The 23,539-nt window shown below is 46.1% G+C and overlaps 1 protein-coding gene across 8 annotated transcripts in view; it reads left to right on the plus strand.

Moving 5' to 3' along the window:
- The window catches only part of DYSF (dysferlin), a 191,700-nt gene that overhangs the window by 83,447 nt on the left and 84,714 nt on the right, over window positions 1-23,539 (plus strand). For all 8 annotated transcript variants that reach the window (XM_081020617.1, XM_081020619.1, XM_081020622.1 and 5 more), the window contains 3 exons: window positions 8,028-8,121; window positions 8,923-9,000; window positions 21,736-21,917. In XM_081020617.1, coding sequence (XP_080876743.1) covers window positions 8,028-8,121; window positions 8,923-9,000; window positions 21,736-21,917 — 354 coding nt within the window. The remainder of the gene's footprint in view (window positions 1-8,027; window positions 8,122-8,922; window positions 9,001-21,735; window positions 21,918-23,539) is intronic.

Genomic DNA, 23,539 nt, shown 5'->3' on the forward strand with positions numbered 1-23,539 from the left:
AAGGTTCTCTGCACAGCTTCCGCTGTGCATTTAGGAAACTGGCCGGACTCTACGCTGCGAGTCGGATGCTGTCGCTGCCGTGGCCTCAGGTGGCCCCCCCATATACCTTGAGCATTGCACAGCCCGCAATCTGGGTGGCGGCATCCGTTGCATTGTGTGGGAAGCCTTTGCCGCGCCAACTAACGGCCGGGGCAACCTGTGTACGTCTTTGTGCATGTGAGACACTCCTGGCTCTCAGCTCCCCAGCAGGAGGTGAACTTTGGAGAGGTTAGGAAATGACGGGGGGGGGGGGGGCCTGGAGCGCCGTCTCGTCCGGCTGCCTTTCAAGCGCCGGTTTGAGCCGGGATGTTTTACGGGGGACTTTCAAGCGCGGCAGCCCGGCTCTGGTTTCATGTTCATTAGGCTGTAAACAGGATGGGGCTGCAGCCAGGACTGCTACTGTGAGGGCAGCTGGGGGGCCGAAAAACAGGCTTCTGCAGGGCTCTGGTGGGGGGCCTTTGGAGGGGATAGCACCCCCCGCCTTTCCCAAGCTCTCCGCCTTGGGAATCCTGGAATAGAGGCCGTGCTCTGTCTTCCAGCCTGTGTGCATTCATATGTCCGCTGCCCCCCGGCCAACCTGGCTGCCCCCCACCCCCAATACCTCCCTCATGGCTTAAATCCTGCTCATGGGCTTCCCAGAAGTGGCATCTGTTTGGCCACAGTGAGGACAGGATGCTGAACCCGATGGGCCACCAACCTGATCCAGCAGCTTCTCCTTACATCCTGCTGCCCCCCTTTTCTCATCCCCTGCCCCCCCGACACCCTGGCAGACCCTCCAAGTGCCCCTATTTTCCAGGGAGAGTTCCAGATTTACAGAAGCCGTCCTAGCTTCTGATTTGATTCCCAAACACCCCGCTTTTCCTTAGGACGTCCCTATTTTCATCGGAGGGTTATGCAACCCTTGAGCCAAGGAGATAAGTTAACTATACAGTGGTACCTCGGGTTAAGAACTTAATTCATTCCGGAGGTCTGTTCTTAACCTGAAACTGTTCTTAACCTGAAGCACCACTTTAGCTAATGGGGCCTCCCACTGTCGCCACGCGATTTCTCTTCTCATCCTGAAGCAAAGTTCTTAACCCAAGGTACTATTTCTGGGTTAGTGGAGTCTGTAACCTGAAGCGTCTCTAACCAGAAGCGTATGTAACCCAGGGTACCACTGTACAACCTTTAGAAGATTTCTGAAGGCCTCCCTGTGCAGGGAAGTCTTTTTTAAATGTTTAGCGTTTTATTATGTTTTTATATATGTTGGAAGCTGCCCAGAGTGGCTGGGCAAGTCAGATGGGCAGGGTATAAATAATGAAATAATGAAATAATGATGATGATGATGATGATAATGATAATGATAATGATAATAATAATAATAATAATAATAATAATAATGGAATAAAGGTAAAGGTAAAGGGACCCCTGACCATTAGGTCCAGTCATGGCCGACTCTGGGGTTGCGGCACTCATCTCACTTTATTGGCCGAGGGAGCCGGCGTACAGCTTCCGGGGCATGTGGCCAGCAGGACTAAGCCGCTTCTGGCGAAGCAGAGCAGCGCACAGAAACGCCGTTTCCCTTCCCGCCGGAGCGGTACCTATTTATCTACTTGCACTTTGACGTGCTTTCAAACTGCTAGGTTGGCAGGAGCAGGGACCGAGCATCGGGAGCTCACCCCGTCGCGGGGATTTGAATCGCCGACCTTCTGATTGGCAAGTCCTAGGCTCTGTGGTTTAACCCACAGTGCCACCCGCGTCCCTAATGGAATAGGACATCCTTATTTCCAGTGGAGAAAAATTGGAGGGTATTCCCTGGTTGTTCCAGCTCTCCTTTACCCCACCACAGGAGTTCCTTTTAAAAAACCCCAATGTTCTTTGGTTGGGCTCCTTGTTGGGTGAATTAGCTCTCCAGCCACACCAGCCATCTTAATTTCTCCAGAGTAGGAACACAACGTACAAGCCTAGAAACAGCTGACCCATCTCCTCCAGCCTCCTGTTCTCACAGGGGCCAACCAGATGCCTTCATGAGGAACCCTCAAGTAGGACCCGAGTGCAAGAGCAGCTCTCCCCTCCAGCGGTTTCCAGCACCTGAGATTCAGAAGCATTGGTGCCTCCAATTGTGGTGGCAGCTCATAACCTTCGTGGCTAGTAGCCCATCAGTAGCCCTCTCCCCTTCCAGGAATTTGCCCAATCCTCTTTTTAACGCCATCCAAATTGTGGTCATCACTGCCTCTAGTGGCAGGGAGTTCCATAGTTTAACTGCATGAAGAAGGGTTTCCTTTTATCTGTCCCGAATCTTTCAATTTCATGGGATGTCTGCAAGTCCTAGTGTTGAGAGAGAGGGAGAGAAAGTTTTATTTATTTGCTTTCTCTGTGCCGGCATAATTTCATAAACTTCTGTCTTCTCGCCTTTGCTCCAAACTAAAGAGTCCCAAACGCTGCAATCTTCTAGGAAATTCGCTCCACCCCCCTTGATTAATTTGATCGTCCTTTTCCAACTCTACAGCTCCATCCTTTTTGAGGCGAGGACCAAAATGGGACTCAGTTTTGCAAATGTGGCCGCACCATAGATTTGTATAAGGACAGGGTGTTATTGGCCCCTCTTATTTTCAATTCCTTTCCTAATGAACCCTGTCATGGAATTCACCTTTTTCACAGCCGCTGAACATTGGGTTAACCCAGGGGTCAGCAAACCTTTTCAGCAGGGGGCCGGTCCACTGTCCCTCAGACCTTGTGGTGGGCCGGACTATATTTTGAAAAAAATAATGAATGAATTCCTATGGCCCACAAATAACCAAGAGATGCATTTTAATTAAAAGGACACATCCTACTCATGTAAAAACATGCTGATTCCTGGACCGTCCGCAGGCCGGATTGAGAAGGCGATTGGGCCAGATCCGGCCCCCGGGTCTTAGTTTGCCTACCCATGGGTTAACCTCTTCATTCAGGTATCTGCTAGGACTCCGAGGTCTGGTTCCTGGTCGGTCACTCCCAGTTCAGACCCCATGAGCATGGATGTGGCATCGATACTGTTTGCATTCCGACATGCATTCCTTTACACTTGTTGACAGGGAATTATATTTGCCATTGGATGCCCGATAACTTCTTTGTGGAGGTCCTTACGCAGCTCTTTGCAATCTGCATTCCATTTTGTTTCAATGACCGTGATCAATTTAGTGTTGCCGGCAAAATGGGTCACTTCACTGCCTGACCCTCATTTCTGTCATGGATGCTTTAGTTGAGACTCCTGCATTGCAGGGGGTTGGACTAGATGACCCTTTGGTTCCTTTTGTTGTTGTTTAGTCGTTTAGTTGTGCCCGACTCTTCGTGACCCCCTGGACCAGAGCACGCCAGGCCCTCCTGTCTTCCACTGCCTCCCGCAGTTTGGTCAAACTCATGCTGGTCGCTTCGAGAACACTGTCCCACCATCTCGTCCTCTGTCGTCCCCTTCTCCTTGTGCCCTCCATCTTCCCCAACATCAGGGTCTTTTCCAGGGAGTCTTCTCTTCTCATGAGGTGGCCAAAGTCTTGGAGCCTCAGCTTCAGGATCTGTCCTTCCAGTGAGCACTCAGGGCTGATTTCCTTCAGAATGGAGAGGTTGGATCTTCTTGCAGTCCATGGGACTCTCAAGAGTCTCCTCCAGCACCAGAATTCAAAAGCATCAATTCTTCGGCGATCAGCCTTCTTTATGGTCCAGCTCTTGCTTCCATACATCACTACTGGGAAAACCATAGCTTTAACTGGGGTCCCTTCCAGCCCCACAATTTGGGGCTTCCTAGTCTGAGCATGACTGCTCCCTTTCCTGAGCATTGCCTTGCTGGGCTGCACATTATCCCCTGTGCACACAGCTCAGCAGGTGACTCAGGCCCCATCCTGGCTCGGCGGCCAGACCTCATGGCGCGAGGCCGACTCTGGGAGGGTTGGGGCCCAGTCCTGAATTCTCAAGTGCAGTAGGTCATCTTGGATCTCCTCCAAGCTCTTCATAGCTTGGGATTAGTGGGTTCCCTCCCTGTGGTTCCAAGGCTCTTCGCCGAATACTTTGCTAAATGGTTTTGCCAGATTTTATAGGTTTGGGGAGCCTTTTTTCCAAGTACTCCTGGGCTTCCAATTCAAAAGTGCATCTTGACCTTTGGGACGCAGCCAAGGGCTTCGCTTTGAGTTTGCGTCTCATTCCCCATCCCGGAAAAAAAAAAGCCACACAAAAAACACACAGCCCATGTCCTTGTTCCTTAAAACTACTCTGTGCTACTGTTTGCCTGCAGGATTCCATGGGGAAATGGCAACTGTCGGCAGTTTTGGGTTCTTGCCTTTGCTTTCCTCCCGAAACGTGTCCACACATGTAAACACATGTAAATATGTGTCAGTTCTCTCACTTCCAGCATGCAGTTAGCACCAAAAATAACAGCCAGACCCTCCAATATGAAATCAATGCCCCCCTGGCTTCCTATGGGAGGAAGGGTGGGGTGGAAATATTATATATAGATACATTTCCTATTGAGGTTTCTTTTCTTTTCTTTTTGTCTGTAGCAAGTCACAAGCAGTGGAGACAAGGAGGTGTGTTTTTTAAGGTCAGGGGGCTCGCAGTTGCGCCTTGGCAGGTATGGGAATCTCAAAAATAGCCTCCAGATCAAATCCTTGAGTGGATCAAGATTGGTTAAGTTGCAGGAAGCAAAGCTCAGGAAGAAACGGACCATTCTTCAAAAGGAGAGGAGGAGAAAGTTTAGTCCCCCAAGGAATGGCACTGGGATCTGTGCTTTTTAAACTACAGTGCTACCTCGGTTTATGAACTTAATCTGTTCCAGAAGTCCATTCTTAAACCAAAACTGTTCTTAAACTGAGGCGCACTTTCCCTAATGAGGCCTCCTGTCTCTGGTGCCCTTCCACTGTTCGGATTCCGTTCTTAGACCAAGGTAAAGTTCTCAAACCGGGACACTATATCCAGTTTTGCGGAGTTTGTAAACCAGACTGTTTTTAAACCGAGGTACCACTGTAGTTCATAAAGGATCCAGAGTTAGGACTGAGCAGTGAGGTGCTGGAGGAGACTCTTGAGAGTCCCGTGGACTGCAAGAAGATCAAACCTATCCATTCTGAAGGGAATCAGCCCTGAGTGCTCCTCACAGGCATAGGAGGCTCTCTGTATCCCAAATGCCCCCTTCCTCCTTCCCCTGTTCCGATGGCAGTCCCCTGACACTGGGGAAGCCTGTTAGGGTGCCAACTGGAGCCTGAAAAGTGCATCTGGGAATGGTGGGGGAAAACCAGGGTGCTTTTTCCTTCTGCCTCACCCTGTTAGTAATCCTGGGGCCTGATCCATGCATGCCCAGGTGATTCGCAGCTGAGATATCTGAATCCCACAGTTGAGAAGCCCTGGGCTTGATGGGACAGATCACTGCCACCCGAGTTGACTGATTCTATCGGAAGTGAATCGTGGAAGAATCCGTGCCATGAATGACGTCTCAGGCTGGGTTTGGAGCTATTTGGTGCTTCGCCACCTATCTCTGGGCAAAGGAAGGGATCTCAGGGTGAACAACTGGGCAAAACAGAGAACATCTTGAACAGCAATAGGCTAGAGCAGGTCTCGTGTGACCCAGCTTGACTCTGCTATAAAAATCTCCAGTCAGGCTTGCTCTGAGCAAGAGAAGAACTCAGCCACGCTGTGCCACAGGGCTGTGTGTGCCTTTGGCTCAACAAGGTCTTCCTTGGGGGGCAGGAAGGGCTCTAGATCAGAAAAGCCTGCGCAAGCAACCGTGGATCCCTTCAGCCAGCTCTTTAGACTTCCTTGGTTCTGCCTTCCAGAAAATAGGCAGCCAGCAAAAAGAGTTGAGGGAAAGCAAGCAAGAAGGAGAAGCATATTTTCAAGGCAGCGTTAGCAAAATCTCAGCGTCCCCCAATTATCAGGAATGGTTGGAGCTGCAAAGCCTGTGTTTCCTCTGCAGGAATCTCATGCTAATGTCTATTCCTGATGGGGGATTTTTTGGGTGGAAAGAGCTGGACCACCTGACATGTTCTCTGGGACCAAGCGGCCCCCCCGGAGGGGCTGGGAATTGCACAGTGGATGCCGTTTTCCAGACCATTGCCAAACATCTGAGACTTGAAAAGATGGAAAGTTTGGGGGGTTGCGTTAATCCAGGAAGTGGGATCATCACACTGAGCCCCTGTTTCCTGCAGCCAAATATTTCACCCCGATTGCCCCAATTAGCAGGCGATAAAAGGAGCCTTTGGGGAGCGGGAGAAGGAGACAAAGGGTGCTGGGGTGGGCTGCCTTTCAAGCCGGGTTTCAAGGCACTGGGCGGACCATTAAGAGAAGTTATACTCCATTAACTTTACTGGCCGACATTCTTAGCAAAATACGTTTAACAGCTAGTTCTTTGAGCTCCGTTTATAGCAGAGCTAGCTCAAGGCTTGTCGTGTTTTATGGGCAGGGTTGGGGGTTAAGGAGAGTTCCAGCCCTCACTCTGCCCCCAACGCAACCCCTGAACCCGTCTTCCAGTATCTACAGTGACAAACTGGTCTGGGCTTATCTCAACTCAGGGTTAACCACACTCTGCACCTCTAGACACAGGTCTGGGATTTCCAGGTCTGCATCTGACAGCTATTTTCCTCTCTTTTCTTCTTCTCCTGGTGCTTCCCCCAGGAGAACCCAATCTTTACCACTGAATTGTAACAAACAGCAGTCTGCGGGAAAACCTGAATTGCCCTATAATCACAATAATCACAATAATCACAATTTATTATTTATACCCCGCCCATCTGGCTGGGTTTCCCCAGCCACTCTGGGCGGCTCCCAACAGAATACTAAAAACACGATAAAACATCAAACATTAAAAACTTCCCTAAACAGGGCTGCCTTTAGATGTCTTCTAAAAGTTAGGTAGTTGTTTATTTCCTTGACATCTGATGGGAGGGCGTTCCACAGGGCGGGCGCCACTACTGAGAAGGCCCGCTGCCTGGTTCCCTGTAACCTCCACAGTGAGGGAACCGCCAGAAGGTCCTCGGATCTGTACCTCAGTGTCTGGGCTGAACGATGGAGGTGGAGACGCTCCTTCAGGTCTACTGGGCCTTTGAAGCTGTTTAGGGCTTTCAAGGTCAGCACCAACACTTTGAATTGTGCTCGGAAACTTAGTGGGAGCCAGTGTAGGTCTTTCAGGACCGGTGTTATATGGTCTCGGCGGCTGCTCCCAGTCACCAGTCCAGCTGCCACATTCTGGATTAGTTTACTGATTCTGCAGTAAACACTGGGCAGGGGGGGGGGGAAGCATACTTGGACATGGACTTGGAAACTGTAGACTTGAATGGATGAGCTCTTGGAAGAAGGTTGCACTCTGCTCTGTTGAATGCCATTAAGGGGCCAATGAGTTATTTGCCACTCATAGAATTCAAGGGTTGGCTTGAGCATCATGGGATGTCCCCACGGAGTTCTAGTGTTATGGGAGAGGGAGAAGAACCTTTCTGTGTCCATTTTCTCTGCACCAGGCGTCATTTTTAAAAACTTCTATCATGTTGCCTCAGCTCAGAAAAGAAGGAATAAAATGTTGGGCGACTGTGATGAAGCGTTGCGCTGGAGCAGCCCCGTCACATCATTGGTGGCAGGTTGTGGCAAGATGAGACTCTGCACATTTGTTGTACATGTTGCCACTTCATTAGATGATTGCTAGAATTAAGCAATACTTTTCCAGTTCATCCCTTTCCAGACCTGGGCTGGCACTGAAAAACAAAACAAAAGCACACTGTCTCTGCCCCGTTTATCCATGGGATAGCTGGTTGCCCCAGCTATTTTGAAGGTGAGATAGCCATGTCACTAGGGCTCAAAAAGCATAAAGCAGGGATGTCCTCCAGTTCTTGATGGACTACAACTCCCATTGTTCATGTGCGGTGACTGAAGGCAGCCATCTGCTGGTTTTCTACACCTGCAGGGAAATTAGCCATCGGGTGGAGTGGCTCTCCACCCTCTCATCACCCCGAAATCTCAAAACTGCTGCAGCTCATAATGGAACTGATTTCTTTCTTCAGGGCGGAGTGACCGACGACAAGAGTGACGATGGCAAATCGGTGTCGACCCTCAACTTTGGTGTGAACCGTCCCACAATTTCCTGCATTTTTGACTGTAAGAGCGCACGTAGTCTGCTTCTGTTGCCAAATGCATCTAACTGGGCTTCTTAGAGAGAGAGGATGTTGATGGGAACTGGGAAGGGGTTCTGCTTGTGCTGGACAAAAGAGACATGGGATCTCTCTGGGCTCAGAGAATTCCTCAAATCAATCACACAAGCAAATTTTTCCTGATTGTAGCAAACCAGCCCCTTAAAAAAAAATCTGGGTGTGCAATCACCAGAGAGAGAGAGAGAGAGAGAGAGAGAGAGAGAGAGAGAGAGAGAGAGAATAACCTGCAGTTCTCAGAAGATCTGACTAGGATGACACAACCCTGGTGCTCAGGGACTGTGCATGTTTTTGGCCAAACTGTGTGGGGAGATGATGTGCCGCTTTGCTGAAACCCACACCTGCAGTATATAAACCAGGGCTCCAATTTTGGATCAGTAGTGGCGTATAAAGTTGAATCCTTACTGTGCCTTATGTTCACCTCCCCATAGCCTCCCCCCATAGCCTCTTCCCCCTCCCCATGGTGTCTCCCCTATGAAGCCCCCCCCCCCCACCAGCCAGGCCCAGTTCTGGCACAGCTTCTTTGTTGAAAAAATGAGGACTTGAGTGGGCAAGCCATAGGTGGAAGGTTCAACAGCGAGTTGGCACCTATGATGGCATCACCCTGCCCATGGAGGTCGTGAAGTTTCCTAATTTGCTTTCTGTGCTGTAATGGAATGCTATTCTAAAACTGCATCTTGCAAGTTTGGTTTTCAAGCTCCGGCATGAACTTGGATAATTTGTTGTTTTGATTCCCCTCTTCCCCTTGAAGATGGGAACAGGTACCACCTGCGATGTTATATCTATCAAGCGAGGGATCTGATTGCCATGGATAAGGACAGCTTTTCAGGTAAGCTGGCCTCCTAAATTGCATTACTCCCTTGGGATTTTACTTTAATTTTTTTTTTACTTGTTTGTATTGAAATATTTTCATGGATAACTAAGGTACGTATATTATCTCTTTTTTCAATTCATAGCGTCCTTTCTATAGGTCATTTACATTTCATGTGAGACGCGGCTATCATAGGCATTTTGAAGTTGGGGGGCTGCCATACGTCCAATATTTCCCGAACATAGCCTGGATTTATCCACTGAAAATGTCATCTTGGTGGAATTTTCGAAAGTCAGTTAAAATATCTGGAGAAACCTGGGCATATGGCAGCCCATATTGAAAGTGTTAATGTTTTGATGAATTTCCTAAAAAATAGCTTTAAAACTCCTTTTTTTTTTGGGGGGGGGAGATTTTGCAAAAAAAGCTCAAGAACCTTTGTGTCCGGATTTTCGCTTTTTGAAATATGGCAACCTTATTGGGGGGAGAGATATATGGGAGAAAGAAGGGGGGGTAGTGATCTTTCATTCTTTCGCATAGTGTACATGTGGCGTTTTTGTGTCAGCATCATGTGGATAAGTTTGTTTGTTTGTTTGTTTGTTTGTTTGTTCTTGATGGCGGGGGGGGGGCAAAGAGATTTGGGAGCCCAGAGCATGGAAGGTTGCATTTGGTTGGTTGCAATGCCCAAACAAGACTCCCCAGGGATTTTAGACGTAGGTCAAAGTGCACAGCACCCTGTGTGACACTGGCATTCCTTGGTGCTCAAAGGGCACTGTGGCTCCTTTCTTCCCGAAAAGTGTCAGTCTTGAGGACCTTTTGCCAAGGAAGGCAGATGAATGGACCAGTTCCCATCTGTGCAGGAATGGAAGCAGCCTGCCACACTTCCTAGTCGCCTGTGAACGTTTTCTTGGCCCGTTTCCACATGTTGTCCCATGATGGAAGTTAAATTCCATTGTTTCAGGGCCTTACTTCTGCCTCACTCTTTTCAGGTCCAGGTCCGCACTTAAAATATCTGTGTCCAAGTGTTTTTCTTTTTTTCCCCTCCAGAGATTTTGCTGTGAAAACCTTCTCTTTAGCGCTCCATTGGAGCAAACATCAATTGGACTTTTCCATGGTTTGATGTTTGTTCCAAGTGAGCTTTAGAGAGCAGCTTTTCACAGGGAAATCTCGGAGCAAAACAAAGGGCACTCGGACATGGAGCTTTAAAGCACGGACTGCGCCTGGAAAAAGGGGAGGAAAGGTATGTGTGGATTAGCCCTAACTCTGCTCTGTGTGAAGAAAGGCATTTGATTCCTCTCCTTCTGGGCAATTAATGAAAAGTGTGTAGGAATGAGCTGGAAGTTTAAAGACCGGGGGTTGTTGGAGGTGTGTGAGGGGCCGTTGTTTTCTCTAAAGGTGCCTGGATGGGAACGTCGTATGGAGCTGATGTTCCAGTATTCTTAGAATGGTGAAAGTAAAGTTCTCTCAACTAATCTTTTTTTAAAAAAATAAAAATAAAAAATTAAGCCAGATCTCAGTTTGCCCGGAAGGCCACATTTTAGACATTTCAAAAAAGATAAAAGAAAAAGATTGCCTGGGATTGTAACTGCTTTCTGTCTACTGCTTTTTGCATTTTTACTATTGCTATGATAATGGCTTTTGTTTCTGATATTTTTGATCTGATTTATATTTGCCCTGTGGTTCTCTTTTGTAGGCTATCTTGGAAATCTAGATTAATAAAGTGATGTTATTGTGGTTTTTTTGGTGTGTGTTTTTTTAAAGCAAATGGTGAGTGAATGTGTTTTGTGGCTCCCAGTGCGGGATGTTGTTCACAAGAACAAACGCCTGTTTGTAGAAAGTAATACATGGCAGGTTTCCTGGTGCTTGTTGCGTGTGGGGAAAATGTCATTCATCCACTCCAAGATACTGCCATCTCCCTGCACAGAGAATATTTTGCAGATTCTCAATTGAACCAGGCAGGAACGCTTTGCAAACATTGGTGTTCGCCCGGGGGAGACGGGAGTTCTGGGTTTTGAGGTCAGGTCAACACCTACAGGGTGAAAGGGGGGTGAGGTGGGCCGTTGCAGCTCACTGCCTCGTGCGATGAAGAAGCCAGGATCACTTTGGGACTTCAGACGCTTTCAGCCGGATAAACCGGAGCCTTACAAACAGCATCTTCTTCTTCTTTGGTGATCCCTCGTAGCCAAGTAAGATTGTCTTCCATAAACATGGTTTTAACAATGCATGACTTTGGAGGCCAATTCTGGATCCACACATCCTTCCACAGTGGGGACATAGGTTTCCGGGCAAGAGCTGATCACGGTGTGGATTTGCCAAGCGTGCCTTCCTCCTAGCACGTTTCTCCCTTTCGTCCTGAGTTTGAGCGTCTTCAAAGCCCACGACACCTTTGGTAAAGGCTGTTCTTCAATTGGAGCACTCGCGGGCCAGTGTTTCCCAATTGTCGGTGTTTATGCTACACTTTTTTAGATTTGCCTTGAGAGAGTCTTTATTTTTTTTTTTAAAGCAATTTATTAAATTTTACAATAAAAATAAACATGATAAACAATGTAACATTGATCTTAACATATTTTCACATTTTCTTTGGACTTCCTCACATCTCCCGCTCCCATTTTCATCGTTAAAACATTTTGTCAGCAATTTATCCTCTTATTTAAATTCTTATATCCCTTCTATATTTCCTAATCTTATAATTCTCAGAAGAAGCTAAATTTCACAGTCTTACTTATTTTCTTAAAAACTTCTAAATTTAGTGGTGCTCAGTTATTTTGATCTAGCATCTTATTTAACATTCACTCAAATTGCAATACTTTTGTAAATAGTTCTTAAATTTCTTCCAGTCCTCCTCAATCCTCTCTTCTCCCAGGTCACGGATTCTGCCGGTCATTTCAGCCAGTTCCATGTAGTCTATCAGTTGTATCTGCCATTCTTCCAGTGTGGGTAGATCTTGAGTTTTCCAGTGTTTTGCGAGAAGTATCCTTGCTGCTGTTGTTGCATACATAAAAAATGTCTGGTCCTTCTTTGCCACCCCTTGGCCGACAATACCCAAAAGGAAAGCCTCTGGTTTCTTAGTGAAGGTATATTTAAATACCTTTTTCAGTTCATTATAAATCGTTTCCCAGAACGCCTTCACTTTAGGGCAAGTCCACCAGAGGTGGAAGAACGTTCCGTCACACTCTTTGCATTTCCAACACTTATTATCAGACAGGTGGTAAATTTTAGCAAGTTTGACTGGGGTCATATACCATCTATAAATCATTTTCATTACATTTTCTTTCAGGGCGTTACATGCAGTAAATTTCAATCCATTACTCCACAACCTCTCCCAGTCCTCAAACATGATATTATGCCCAATATCCTGTGCCCACCTTATCATAGCCGATTTAACCGTTTCGTCTTGTGTATTCCATTTCAACAGCAAGTTATACATCCTTGAAAGTACCTTAATCTTTGGTTCTAACAATTCTGTTTCTAATTTCGATTTCTCCACCTGGAACCCTAGTTTCTTATCATTTTTAAAAACTTCTTTAATCTGAGCGTAATGTAACCAATCTCGCACTTTGTCTTTCATTTTCTCCAGACTCTGCAATTTCCAATTGTCTCCATCCTTTTCTAGTATTTCCCAATATTTTGGCCATTTAGCCTCCATATTGGGTCTTTTTCGGGCCTTGGCTTCCAAAGGTGAAAGCCACCTTGGTGTTTTATTTTCCAACAAGTCTTTATATTTTGTCCAGACATTAAACAATGATTTTCTGACAATATGGTTCTTAAAGGCCTTATTTGCTTTAACCTTGTCATACCATAAATATGCATGCCATCCAAAGGTATTGTTGAACCCTTCCAAATCTAACACATCAGTGTCTTCAAGAAGTAGCCAGTCTTTTAGCCAGCAGAACGCTGCGGCTTCATAATACAACTTTAAGTCTGGCAGGGCAAAGCCCCCTCTTTGTTTTGCATCGGTTAATATCTTGAACTTAATTCTGGGCTTTTTGCCCTGCCAGACAAACTTAGAAATGTCTCTCTGCCACTTCTGAAAGCACTCCGTTTTGTCCAAAACCTGAAGTGTTTGAAATAAGAACAACATCCTTGGCAATACATTCATCTTGATAGCAGCAATTCGGCCTAACAAAGAAAGTTTCAATTTTGACCAACTATCTAAGTCTCTCTTAATTTCTGTCCAACATTTTTCATAATTGTCCTTAAATAGACTTAGATTTTTTGCTGTTATGTTTACCCCTAGGTATTTTACTTTTTTAACCACATTAAGTTCCGTCTCATTCTGAAACCGTTCTGACTCTGTATTAGTCAAGTTTTTCCCCAAAACCTTAGTTTTCTGTTTATTTAATTTAAATCCGACCAAAGTCATTAATCAATTGTAATACTCTTTTCGTACTGGGCTCTGGCTTCTGCAAGGTCAAAACCAGGTCATCTGCGAAAGCTTTTAATTTATATTGTTTCTGACCGACCTGAATTCCTTCCACCAACCGATCCCTTCTAATCATGTTCAATAGCACTTCCAGAACCGAAATAAATAACAAAGGGGAGATAGGGCAACCTTGTCGTGTCCCTTTTTCAATTTTAAACTCTTCTGTAACCACATTATTAACTATCAGTTTAGCTTTCTGTTCTGAATATATCGCCTCAATCCCATTCTCAAAACCCCGTCCCACTCCCATCTCTTTCAAATTTCCCATCATAAATTTCCAGGAGATATTGTCAAAGGCCTTCTCCGCATCTATAAAAATTAAAACTGCTTTTGTGTTTATGTCTGTTTGCAAAAGTTCCAAAATGTCAATAATGTTCCTTGTATTGGCAAACAGATGTCTTCCTGGGAGAAAGCCAGCCTGGTCCTTATGAATTACTTCATTTAAAACTTTTTTAAATCTATTTGCCAAAATGTCTGCAAATATTTTGTAATCCACATTTAAAAGAGAGATGGGACGGTAGTTCTTAAGTTGTGTCTTTTCAGCTTCCGACTTTGGTATTAATGTGATAAACGCTTCCTTCCACGACTCCGGTGCCCTCCTCCCCTCCATAATTTCATTGCTGACCTCCATCAAAGGTTGTATCAAATAGTCTTTCAATATCTTATAGTACTTGGAGGTCAGCCCATCTGGTCCTGGAGATTTGCCAAGTTGCATGTTCTGGATAGCTTGTTCGATCTCCTGTCGTGTTATTTTAGAATTCAGGGTTGTCCTATTTTCTTGTGACAATTTAGATAGTCCGTTTTTTGCCAAAAATTGTTTAATCTCAACCTCATCTTGCGGCCCTTGGGTGTATAGTTTTTTGAAGTATCTCTGGAAACACTTTCTAATGTCCACTGGATTCTGGATGTTTTTTCCATCAACCTCTAAGTTTGTAACAGTATTTAATCTTTGTCTTCTCTTCAACTGCCAAGCTAGCAGTTTTCCACATTTATTCGCCGACTCAAACGTTTTTTGTTTCATTAATTTAACCTTCCATTCAATTTCCTGATTTATCAATTTAGAATATTGTGTTTGATAAAGTTTAATTTCTCTCAGAGTTGGCTGTGACTTCGGATTCACTCTTAATTTCTTCTCTAATTCTTTTATTTTATCCAAGATCTTATCTTTTTTCTCATTTTGTGTTCTTTTCTTCACTGCATTCTGTTGTATCAAGAATCCCCTCATTACAGCTTTGCTTGCGTCCCAGATTATTCTTTTTTCCACCATATTATTCATGTTTATCTCAAAATAGTCCTTCAAAACTTTTTGGGCCTTCTTGGTAATTTCCTGATCTCTAAACAAATTGTCATTCATCTTCCATCTAAAGGATCCAGTTGGTAATAGTGTCATATCCATCTTTACTGCATTATGGTCGGAGCAGGTCTTTGGGCAGATTTCCACTTTTCTGACCTTAGGTGCCAGGCCTCTAGAAATCCATATTTGGTCGATTCTTGTCCAGGTCAGTTGGGCTTCAGAAAAGAATGTTCCCTCTCTTCCTAGTGGGTTCTTTGTCCTCCAAATGTCAATCAAATCCATATTGTCAATCATTTCGAAAAAGGTTTTAGGTAGTCTGCCGTCTTTTGTAACATTTTGACTTTGTGACTTGTCCATGTTAGTTGATACGACCCCATTCATATCTCCCATCATTATGATGTTGTTGTAGTCTAGATAGTCCAGCATTGTCTCCTGCAGCTTCTTGTAAAATTCCGATTTCCCTTCATTAGGTGCATAAATTCCTAATATCAGCAGTTTCTCTCCTTGATATTGTATCTCAATAGCCAAAATTCTTCCATGTTCATCTTTAAACAGGAATTTAGGTGACAGGCTCTCTTTTGCATATATCACCACGCCTCTCTTCTTAACTTTGTCCGAAGATACAAATTCCTGGCCCAATCTTTTATTTATTAACACTTTTCTGTGGAGCCTCGTCACATGTGTTTCTTGTAAACAAATAATGTCCAATTGTTCTTTTTTTAATATATGAAATATTTTCTTCCTTTTTTCCGGAATGTTACAACCATTAATATTCCAGCTCAACAGTTGCAGAGACATCCTGAACTATCTGGTTATTTTTCAAGGGGTGGTATCTTCTCAGGGTCTTCAGGTTCCACAGATGCTGATGTTGGTACTGGCGTTGCCTCAGGCCCAGAAGGTAGTTCAATTCTTTTTTGAAGGTCCTCTCCGTATGTAGACAGGAATTTGTCTCTCTCTTCAAGTGTTCTCACTTTGACCTTTCTCCCTCTAAAGGTAAAAGATAATCCTTGGGGAAATTCCCACCTGAATGGAATTGCGTTGCTCCTTAGTAGTTTAACAAGTTCAGAATAGGCGGCTCTAAGATCAAGCAGTAGTCTTGGGATATCTTTATAAATTTCAATTCTTCTATCCAACACCTCCAGTGATTTTACAAAGTGTAATCCCAAAATCTTATCCCTTTCCTCCTTTGATCTCAATGTTATCAAACAGTCTCTGGGCCTCTCCTTCTTTATAAATCTTCCAAGTCTGAAAGCTGACACAATTTTAAAGTCCTTTTCTTCCAAGTTCCAGAACTTGGAGAATTCTTTGGTCAAAAACTCAGTTAGATGTCCTTCTTCTGCCTCTTGTAGTGATCTAATCCTTAAGTTGTTCTCACGGTTTCGCAGTTCTATCATCGAGAGATAAATCTGGTGTTCCCCGACTTGTTTAGTGAGTGGTCTTACCTCTTGCTCTAAATTTTCAAATCTTTGTCTGGTGTCCTCAGTCAATTTCCGATTTTCTGCTGAGGCCTCCGTTAACTGTCCAATTGCTTGTGCATTCTGTACCACTTGTGTGGTTAATTTATTTAGACATTCTGTGTTTTTATCAATCTTTGCTGATTGCGCATCTGCTTTCTTGTCCAAAGCTTCCAATTTTTCAAAAATTTTGTCTAGTACAGAAACAGATGCTCCTGAGGCCATATCTTCCAGTTGTAACTGCTCTGCTTCGCCCTCTCCCTCCACTTCTGAGGGCAAAGTAGGCACAGATGATCTGCGTGTCTGTGAGGCTGAGGTTAGAGTTGTTAGAGTTGTTTGTTTAGCTCTCCCTCTTTTTCTTGTGCCACTCATTCCAACGTTATCTGTCAGTCAAGGTCACACTGAGTTGTTCCCATGGGAATGGAAAGGTCCAGAGCAAGCAAACAGCAAGGGGAATCGAAAGTAAAAAGTGTATGTAAAATCACTGTTATAATCCAATCCTCTAGAGGGAGCTTAATCTGTCTTTCAGAGTCTAATTTAATGTCCAAGAACCTTCAAATACAAATGTTTAGCAGAGTTTATAAATGGTCACTTTGTTGCAGACAGTGCTTATTTATCTCCAAAAAGAATGTTTCAAATTTAAAAGGTCTCAATACCCTCAGATTGTTTCAAGTTCCAATATACAGTATCCAAATCTGCAGTACTGACAGCTCCCTTAGTACTCAGGCAGCTCCTGATTCTGGGTTTCACCTTCTAGTTTGTAATCCAATAAGAGGAGGAAAGTCAAGTGCAAATAGAAATCCCAAATCTTTAGCTTAAAGTCTTTACTTTAAGATGCAAGTTCAAATAGATGCTTAGATCTGTAAAACTTAGAGTCTCTTTCTTTCAGCCTCCACTCCTCCAGCTGATTGCTTTTTTTTCAAGTTCAATGGCTGCGGAAGACGGACTTCCTGCTTCCACGTCTCTCCGCTCTCAGCCAAGTTCAAGCCAATTTAAGTTTCCCTTTTAAAGTCTCAAATTCAAGTGATTCAGTCTTTTACTCACGAGTTAGTTGCTTTTTCGTCCGGATCCGTAATTTAGCAGGAAAAGGGATCAGCGCTCACCGACAGTAGCAGCGCGGCTTCGCTCCTCAGGCTGTGAAACAGCTCACAGCGCCGCAACCCCCCTCCGTGCTCCGGAGCCCCTTACGGGGTTCCTTCTGCACTTGGAGGGTCGCTCTAGGCGCCCACCGAGCCTCAAGACCCCAGGCTCTTGCCGCCTGGGGTTTTCCAGAGTGGGTCTCCGCTTCGCCGTAGCGGACGACCCGTTGCCTGCGGAGCCTCCTCTCCCGTTCAGAAGAGGACCGCCATTGCCGTTCGCGCCGCCCCCGGAAGTGCCTTGAGAGAGTCTTTAAACCTCTTTTGTTGACCACTACCATTATGCTTTCGGTTTTTAATTACAGGTAGGTAGCCGTGTTGGTCTGCCATAGTTGAAACAAAATTTAAAAAAATCCTTTCAGTTTTTAAGTTCGGGTTAGAGGTACCACTGTACACTGGCATTAGTTTGCCTGTCTTCCCAAGTGATGTGTAAAAATTTTCAGAGACACCATTGATGGAATCTTTTGAGGAGTTGATAGCTGCTGCTTGAAGGGGTGAAGCAGCTGCAGTAGTTTCCGTCCCGGATTTGCAAAGCTAGGCTTGCCGAGAACGGCATGGCAAACTCCCCACTCTCACCCTCACAGTGGCCTGGCTGCTCACAGCCTCCCCTGTAGCAACTTGGGCTGCGTTTATACCATTGATCGATCAATAGATTGCATTGATATCCCACTGAAATATACTGGGAGTGGATTTCATGCTCTTTATTCAGCTCAGAGTGGTGAGGAGGAATGAAAGTTCCCCCAGAATGTCTGCTTTATATACATTATTTACACAATGGGCCCCATGTGATTGGCTAATTCCGGGATTCTCCTGTAGGCCAATCAGGTTGTGGATTCACTTCCGCCTGTAGCTGGATTGGGTGGCTCCTGTGGACCAATGATACTTCTGCATTCTGGATCCTATTGTTCTAGGACCAATCAGACTTCTGCATTCTAAATCCTATTGTTCTAGGACCAATCAGACTGCTGCTTTTTGGATCCTATTCAACTCAGTACACAACACCCACCTTTTTCTCTGAGGAGCTCCGGGTGGCAGTCAAGGCTCTCCCTCTCCTCATTTAATCCCCACAACATCCCTGTAGGTTAGGCTGAGAGGCAGTTTGACTGGCCCCCAAGGTGAGATTCCTGGCTGAGCAGGGATTTGAACCCCTGTCTCTGCAAAGTCCTAGTCCGACACTCTGACCACCACTGGCTCTCATTCACAGCACCTCCCAACCCCCGGGAAGTGTAGTATCCCCCTCGTGGAGCTCCAATTCCCAGCACCCTAAGCAACCTACAGTTTCTTTTGGGAAAGTCCTGTGCTTCTCTGAGTGCACAGAGAGGAAGCGGAGAGGAACAATTCTCCTTTGGCATCTCCTTCTTCTCCTGAGCAGGGATGGGAAGGGGGAGATGGGCCTCAGGTCTCCCTGGTCCTCTCCTGACACGGGAGGTTCCTGAAGGCTGCACCCCAATCAGTTTGGGGGTTTAGCACAGCCAGCTCCCTTCTGGACCTTGTTGTCTTCTTCCTCCTCAAAAAAAATCTTTCCACCGCCCCATTCACAGTTCTAATTTAGAAATTGTGCACAAGGACATCCGCTGGAACAAAATTTTCCGGGCCAGTTATCATCAACGGAGGGAGAGGAGATCGTCAAACTCTTCTCGCTGGCAATTTCACGTTTGGCCTCGCTGTGAGTTTCCACTGAAAAAGGGAGCCCTTATAGGACGCGTCGCGGGTCGGGTTTGTTTTCTCAAGCCTGAAATGTGCCCTTCTTCATGATGATGAGCGCACAGCACGTTCCTTCTGCGCTTTCTGACTCACTGGACTGGGAAACCATCGAGTGGAAACCTGCTCCAACCCCGATCTTGAACCAGGCCCAGGCCAACGATCACCCACTTTCTGTCTACCCCATGGGATCCCTTCTCTCGTCCGTGTCCACAATGAGCCCCTTATTTCCCCTCTCCTTTTCTTCTTTGTTGCTGGTTTATTGCCTCGGATCCAAGCCAGAGTGATCTCATCCCTCCTGATTGGCCGGCCCGGGTGGGAGTCGCTTCCCTTGGGTGGATGGCAGCCAATGGCAACACAGGGAGCAGACTTCCACAATGTGGGATTGTGATTTACCATCCCTCGAACAAAGCATAAAGGAGCCCTTGAAGACCGAGCCTTTTTGTGGTTATGAAAATAAAACCGCGTGTGGATACAAAGCTCAGACAAAGGGCCTTTTTAAAGGATTTAACGTTCTGTTTATCGTAGTGCATTCAACCTTCCCCGGGCTGGAAAACCCAACAAGCGTCGGCTGAGAAAGACATGTTCTTCCTAGCAGGAGTTCGGCCTGTTGTAGCTGATCGTATCGCAAACCGCCTGGCTCATTAGAGATGTACATTGGCTGGGATGCCAACCAAGGCAAGGAGTGGGGGAAGCCCGGCACTCCAGGCACCGTGGCACAAAGCGGGCACCCGGCTGGCCTGGTGCCCTCCAGGCTGCAGGTCAAAGTGCTGGGTTTCAAATGCTCGTTTCTGGAGCCAGGCCCAGAGTGGCAAAGGAAACGCCAGCCCCACAAACAAAATAAAGGTGGCACCGTGTGCAAGCTGGCAGTAACAGGAACTGCACTTATAAGAATCGGGAACTGGTTGTGTTTCTGCTCCCAAAGGCGGCACGGGCGATGGGCTCCGTTTGGCACACGCATTGCAGAGAATAATAGACTCATACGTGGTACCTAGATGATCCGCTGAGCTTGCATGGTGGTCTGTTTGCATTGGTTTGAGGGGAGTCCAGTGGCGTAGCGTGGGGGGTGCAGGGGGGGCCGGCCGCACCGGGCGCAACATCTGGGGGGGGCGCGCTCGCACTCGAGTGCTAAAATCCACGGGTTAGGGGGCGCAAATTACTTGCCTTGCCCCGGGTGCTGACAACCCACGCTACGCCACTGGGGGAGTCATAAGATGTCAGCTTAAGCAGTTGTTCTCTATTTTCCACCAACATTTTCCTTAGCACACAAGGTCCATTTTTTAAAAGTGGATTTGTTCTGCAAGAGTGCCAAATCTGCTTTAACTGCACAGACTGAATTTGCCACACACTGTTGAATCACATCCACAAAATAGGATGCGTGTTGCAAGTGCCCATATTTAGCCCTCGCTGGATGGTTCCAGAATCAACGTTTGGGTTTGGTCTCAAAGCTCCTGGAGAAATAGCTCATTTATTCACGCGGCATTTCTGAGGAGGGTCTCAAGGAGCCGCTCCTCAATGGCGGTTGAAGGACTCAGGAGGGCCCTGGCAATTGTGTGCATGCATGCGCAGTCCCCAAGAAGTCCGGAACTGTGAGTGCCCACCATCAGGAGTCAAGGATGTCAAGCAAGACATCAGGACCCTGGACAGAAGACAAGGGAGCTGGAGGTTGCTCTAACGCTGGCCAGAACATCTGAAGAGCCTGCTGGATCAGGCCAGTCTAATCCCAGATGCCCATGGGAATCCTGCAATAAGGATTCGAGCACCAGAGCAATTCTCTCTTCCTGTGGTTTTTAGGGGCATTGCTGTTTCCAGCTATGGAGGCAGAGCAACAGCCGTCATGTCTAGTTTCCATCGATAGCCCTCTCTTCCATGACTTGGTCTAATCCTTTTTTAAAGCCATCCAAGTTGGTGGCCATCATTGTCTCTTGTGGCAGGGAGTTCCATAGTCGAACTCTGCCCTGCACCTGGGAGACCAGGGTTCGAATCCCCACTCGGCCATGGAGCTCACTGCGTGCCCTTGGGCCAGCCACTCCCTCCCTCTCAGCCTAACCTACCTTTCAGGGTTGTTGTTGCGGGAATTAAATGAGGAAATGGGTGAAGCCATGTCAGCCACCTTTAGCTCCTTGGAGGAAAAGGTGTGATATAAATGCAACGGCGTGACCAGAATTAGACATGCTACAGTCATACCTCGGGTTAAATGTGCTTCAGGCTGAGCATTTTCAAGTTATGCTCTGCGGCGACCCGGAAGTAACGGAGTGCGTTACTTCCGGGTTTTGCTGCTCGCACATGCGCAGACGCTCAAAATGATGTCATGCGCATGCGCAGTAGTAGCAAAACGCAGCCCGCGCATGCGCAGACATGCAGTCGCGTCTTACGTTCTACTCAGGATACGAACAGGGCTCCGGAACCGCTGTATTCCCAACAGTCACGCCATGGGTTTGTATAAGGGCATTATGATAGTGGCAGTTTTGTTTTCAATTCCTTTCCTAATGATCCCTAATATGGAATTTGCCTTTTTCACGGCTGCTGAACATGAGGTCGACATCTTCAACCAAGCGATCCACTGTGGACCCTGAGGTCTCATTCTTGCTCACCCCCAGTTCAGACCCCCATATGAAATTTAAGGGTTTTTTTTTTGTTTTGTTTATGTAGAGATTTCTGAGTCCTGATCCTGGTCCGCGGCAGAACGTGAACCTTTTGATTCATGGACCTTGCCTTGACCCACCTCCCTTTTCTGTTCCTTCTCAGATCCCTACGCCACTGTCTCCTTCCTACACCAGAGCCAGAAGACGGTCGTTGCGAAGAACACCCTGAACCCCACCTGGGACCAGACCCTGATCTTCCACGAGATTGAGATCCATGGAGCCCCCCAGAACGTTGCCGACTCGCCTCCCAACATCGTGGTTGAAATCTACGACCACGACACCTATGTAAGTGGGTGGGAACGTGAGAATACACCAGGGAAATGGGGCGGCTAATCTCAACAAAGTTTTGTTCAGGATACTGAGGATTATAATTATTTGTATGCCACTTTCAAAGGAGGGCAAAAAGTGGCAATATAGGGTTTTTTTGTTTTAAAATTTTTATTTATGATTTTCAAATACAAATTTCAAATTTTATACATTTCAAATAGTTTACTGTCATTTTAACATTTCGAAACTCGACTTCCTTCCCCCTCTTTCTCCAGTTCCTTAAATCTATGTTTTAATGTTTTCTGCATATTCCAAATTAACTTAATCGTTTATTCATCTCCTTTAAATGTATACTCTTATAAAACTGCAGGTTAATAAAAATATCTTGCCACTGTTCTTCTCTGTTTACAGTTTGTTTGTAAATGGTTCAATAAACCATTTCCATTCTTTTATAAAAAGTTTGTCACCTTGATTTCTTATTTTTCTGGTAAGTTTAGTGGCAATATGGGATGCGGGTGGCGCTGTGGATTAAACCACTGAGCCTAGGACTTGCCAATCAGAAAGTCAGCGGTTCGAATCCCCACGACAGGGTGAGCTCCCGTTGCTCGGTCCCTGCTCCTGCCAACCTAGCAGTTCGAAAGCACATCAAAGTGCAAGTAGATAAATACCTTCGGCGGGAAGGTAAACGGCGCTTCCGTGCGCTGCTCTGGTTCGCCAGAAGCGGCTTAGTCATGCTGGCCACATGACCCGGAAGCTGTACACTGGCTCCCTCGGCCAGTAAAGCGAGATCAGCACCGCAACCCCAGAGTCGGCCACAACTGGACCTAATGGTCAGGGGCCCCTTTACCTTTACCTTAGTGGCAATATAGTTAAGGACATAAGAAGTGTCCTGCTGGATCAGGCCAAAGGTCCATCCCCTCCAGCATCCTGTTCTCACTGTAGCTGAACAGTTACCTATTATGGGAAACCTGCAATCAGGATTCGAACACAAGAGACCTCTCCCCTCCTGTGGTTTCCAGCAACTGAGATTCAGAAGCATCGCTGCCTCTGATTGTGGCGGCAAAGCAGAGCTATCCTGACTAGGAGAATCCGGTGATAGCCCTTTCCTCCGTGAATTTGCCCAATCCTTTTTGTAAAGCTATCAACATCGGAGGCTGTTGGTGCCTTTTGTGGAAGCAAATTCCCTTGTTTAATTGTGCACTTCATTTTTCCTTTTTAGCATGCATATACATCGTTACTTGTAAATTTCTGTGCCGTCCTTCATCCGAGGGTCACAGGGTGGTTTACAATATAATAACACAAGATTACATAGCAATGAACAAAAGCAAACCCCCTCATCTACAATGGAGGGGAAAATTGAAACAAATATTATAATCTTAGAATATCTAACTGTGAAGATACATAAAAAGAAAGGGTTTAAGGACAGTGAGAAGGAGGAGGATTGGGTTGAGAAAATATCGAATTATCTGGGCAGGTTTGAACAATTTGGGGCAATTAAAATGTTAAAAGTTAAATAAACCTTGTGGAGGGAGGAGTGTTAAGGTATATTGAAGTGTACATATGGTTGATTTGAATATGTTATTATTGATTATGTATACCCAATGTATCAGCCGCCTGGGGGTTTTCACTGTTTGTGTTTT

Source organism: Podarcis pityusensis (genome assembly GCF_964106645.2).
Source record: "Podarcis pityusensis genome assembly, chromosome: 9".
In the NCBI taxonomy this organism is placed as follows: Eukaryota; Metazoa; Chordata; class Lepidosauria; order Squamata; family Lacertidae; genus Podarcis; species Podarcis pityusensis.